The sequence below is a fragment of the Cryptomeria japonica genome, chromosome 10, assembly GCF_030272615.1.
Source record: "Cryptomeria japonica chromosome 10, Sugi_1.0, whole genome shotgun sequence".
In the NCBI taxonomy this organism is placed as follows: domain Eukaryota; kingdom Viridiplantae; phylum Streptophyta; class Pinopsida; order Cupressales; family Cupressaceae; genus Cryptomeria; species Cryptomeria japonica.
Genome location: NC_081414.1, coordinates 717,506,759 through 717,510,683, shown reverse-complemented (window position 1 = coordinate 717,510,683; position 3,925 = coordinate 717,506,759). Strand labels below are relative to the sequence as shown.

At 29.0% G+C, this 3,925-nt stretch overlaps 1 protein-coding gene across 2 annotated transcripts; it reads right to left on the bottom strand.

Moving 5' to 3' along the window:
* Nucleotides 1–938: 938 nt before the first annotated feature.
* On the bottom strand, nt 939–1,879 carry LOC131859496 (uncharacterized). Of its 2 annotated transcripts, none has more exons than XM_059213313.1 (3): nt 1,674–1,879; nt 1,486–1,574; nt 939–1,297 (listed from the first exon to the last, which is right to left on the bottom strand). In XM_059213313.1, the coding sequence occupies exons 1-3, from the start codon at nt 1,831–1,833 to the stop codon at nt 1,208–1,210; spliced, it is 339 nt and encodes a 112-aa protein (XP_059069296.1). In that variant the 5' UTR covers nt 1,834–1,879; the 3' UTR covers nt 939–1,207. The 2 variants fall into 2 exon arrangements, with proteins under 2 accessions (XP_059069296.1, XP_059069295.1); XM_059213312.1 differs by having other exon boundaries at nt 1,486–1,577; nt 1,674–1,877.
* Nucleotides 1,880–3,925: the final 2,046 nt, after the last annotated feature.

Sequence of the window (3,925 nt, the reverse complement as noted above, 5' to 3'; positions counted from 1 at the left end):
CTTTTCTCTAGAGAATGAAAAAGGGACTATTGAAAGTGCACCAACCCTTGTACATAGAGCATAGTAAAGATAACAATGAAACCTAATATTGCAATTCTCGAGACAACAAGAAGCAAACAAAACTAAGGTTATAACCTAAAAGTAAATAGACAACAACACACAAGGTAAATAAAAACCAATGAACATAGGAAAGAAAAACCTATAAAAAACAAGTGAAAATTCAATTGTTCAAGGTGGCTTGAAGATTAATTGTGCAATCCACTTTGTTACACTTGAGACAACAATAAAGACTCTTTACAAACAATTTAATGTATCAACTTCTCTAGTTTGGAAGATAAAAGGGAGGGAAGCTTAAAACATTTTATCAACATCCACATTAACACAAAATCTTACAAACAACAATCATATTCTTGATTTGATTTTCCTTTTTCATATGATAAAGTTTTCTTAATATTTTATTTATGCTTAGAGAAAAAAATAAAGGAGGACAATATAATGGCTGTTTGAAAATCAAATACATTGATTATAATATAAGACTTTATAAACCATTTCTTTTATTAGAAATAAGATTTTTAACAATATAAAATGGGTTAGACTTAAACATCACATTTTAAGCTTTGAATCGTTTAGATAGCTCATATGAAATTACAGTAATAGATGGGTTCTATTGAAAATAAGAGAGTGATTTCAAATGAACCACTTATACAAGTAAAAACTTAGAATGTGTGTCAAAACCCTTAGTCTTCTGATAAATTTAACAGAAAAAGCTACTTTATGCATGAAGATCTCTCCATCAAAAATTAAAACTTAGAATGTGTTGTTTAAACCCAACCTGTCAAATGTATATTTTATTGACGAAGATCTTCATTACCCATAAATATAACCATTCCAATTGATGACATACTGCACAAAATCATTGAATCTGTCCAGAGGAAAACTTGAGAGAGGATTAGGGTTAGTAATACCCTGAAATTAATTTATACCTTACAGACATTATAAATAAATATAGTTTTTGACTGAGTTTAAGTACACCCGATGCACACGATGCAAGTTGTCACTATATACGCAGAATACATTGCTTAAAATAGTTCTAGCTTCATAACTATATATTATCATTTAAATCTGCCCATGGATAAACAAGAGGCAAACCAAACGCACAACTTTCACTACCGTAGTCCACACAAAGGCTTATTGTACGTTTCTACTACTATTCTTCTTCGTGCTTCTTATTGTGTATAGGACCACCTCCCTTATGAATAGGTGGCTTTTTTGGACCCCTCACACTCTCAGTTGAATCCTGAAGGCACAAACAGAAAAGAAAACCTAAAGATTCGTCTGATTAACAAAATCATTTAGAAGTTTTATACTACTACAAAGTTTTTCAGCTAGGGATTAAAGAGCAAAGTAGTTTTTTAAGTGATTGCACAAAAGAATAGCTATAATCTGCAGCAGTTGTTGAATTTTAACGTACAAAACAATACTTACAGTAGAATCCAATTGACTTTTTTCTTCAGAAGAGGCAGGATTCGATCCCTCCTTCAAATCATTGGGAGCCTTGTCCACTAAATTGGAATCTTCTGAGATTGCAAGAAAACCAATTAACTTGGAATGTAATTTTCAAAGCAAATACTTAGCAAAAGAAATATGTATTGTTAAAAATGGCAAAAATATACCTGGTTGGAGGTTTTCATTGGGCTCTGAGTTCTGGGAAGCTTTGTCATTATATCCCTTTAGAAATATATGTGCATGACTATTTTGAATATTTTTTACGTTTCTCAGGGCACTTAGGTAATTGTTGGTGAACCTTCTCATCATCATCCATACGTTACTCATCTTGATTTGCGCTTTGTGTTCTTGCTCTGGATACAGCTTTAATCCATTATACTTATTGGAATCTTTTGAGAGAAAAAGGTACAATAATTAACTCCTAGAGACAATTGTGAAAAGAAAGGAAGCATGCTTGCAGATCCGTGGACCAGTGATTGAGACTTGTCACTGCATGGATCAGTGATTGAGACTGCATGGATGAGTGATTGAGACTGGTCACTGGCTGGATTCAAGGACTTGTCTTTTTGTTTTTGGAGAGGGAAGCTTTTTGTAGGGTCATATGATGATTCTATTATTTTTCAATCAATTGAATATCTTGTAACTCTGGTTGTGTCTCAAATAGCTTTTGAAATGAGGTTAGAATTTGTGATCATTGTCAATGTTTTTCATGGTCTAATCTTTTGGTTTAATTAAGAGGGTTCATTTTTCAATATTATATTGAATGATAATTAGTAGACATCACAATAAAATTTGAATTTCTGACATGTTTGCAATTAAATTTAAATTGAGTGTGTTTTTCAACGATCCAATCTTTTGATCTAATTAAGAAGGTTGGTTCTGCAATCTTATATTGTAGTAGACATCATAGCAGAATTTTCACATATGATTTGTTTGCAATTAAATTTTAATTAATTATGTTTTTCAATGGTCTAATCATTTGTTTCAATTAGGAGGGTCCATTTTCCAACAAGAGATGCACATTGTCAGGGTCGTGTCACAATGCTTTTGTAGTAAAGTTGGAACTCTTGTAAATTCTAGTAATGAAATTTAAATTTTGATTTCTTTAAATAATATTTTTTAATTCTTTTGTTATATTTTTCAAGATAAAATGTTGATTAATAATATAATAAATGAAAACATGATTTGATTGTCAATGAATGAGATTATGTTGCGATTTCCTTTCATATCACATGTGCCTAGTGAGTTTATTTATTAGAGATAATTGTAGGATTTTATGAAATGAACTACATGATTTTTTTCAGGATTTAATGAAATAAACCATATGATTTTATTCAAAATTTTATGTAGAAAATGCAATTACAAAATGAAGAACATTTCAAGTCCAAAATTAGTAATCCTCTAGGCCATGCAATAACCCATGGGGGACCCACGTTGGGTGTGGCTAGTTAAACCGACATTTTCGTTTGGACAAGTTTTAAACTTGGGTCAAGGTTTAAACCTATGTTGATCATTGTGTCTTTCAATGGCTTAACCAACTGATCTACACCCGGGGTTATCTAATAATTTTATTTTTAATCTAATATTATATAAGTAATTATTATCTCATCATTATAGAAATAGATTAATTAAAGATGCACATTTAACTATTTATATTTTTATGTATTTTTAAAATTATTTTTGATTATTTTGAGAGAAGGAAAATGAAAGATAGTTCAATAAAATGTTTAATAGTTAATTAATTAATAATATTAAATATGTTATGAATGTTGATGGGTATAAATATTTAAGATCTATTAATTAATATGCATAATATTTTGAGATTTATGTCTAATATTATCAATTTTAATATTTATTTATTTACATTCTATATATAATTGTAATGTTTTATTGTATAATACTAATATTGGTTAAAAAAATCAAATGGGTCCATCTATCACTATTGCAAAGTCAAAGAAAAAAAGAAAAGAATCGTATAAAGTAACAAATTCACTATTCAATTGTCATTTTATAATAGTAGTACTATTGTTCAAATATGAATATTATTTCAATAGTAATATAAAAATGTTAAAAAAAATGATAGAAAATACAAAGGTGACATCCCAATAAGATTGTCAATTTGTACATTTTACATCAAGAAATTTAGTCAACCTATTTTAATTCTTGATTTTGATTGGTAGATGCTTGAAATTTAATAGATTTGGGTGAATGCAATAGTATTAATGCCTATTGAATGATACCTACTAATTACTAGACATTAGAGTTGATTTTTACATCGAACATGTTTACACTTCATTTTAATTATTTGTCTATTTCAATGGTCCAATCATCTAGTTTAATTTGGAGGGCCCATTTTGCAATATTATATTAAATGATAGTTACTAGACATCATAGCTGAATTTTAAGATCTAACACGTTT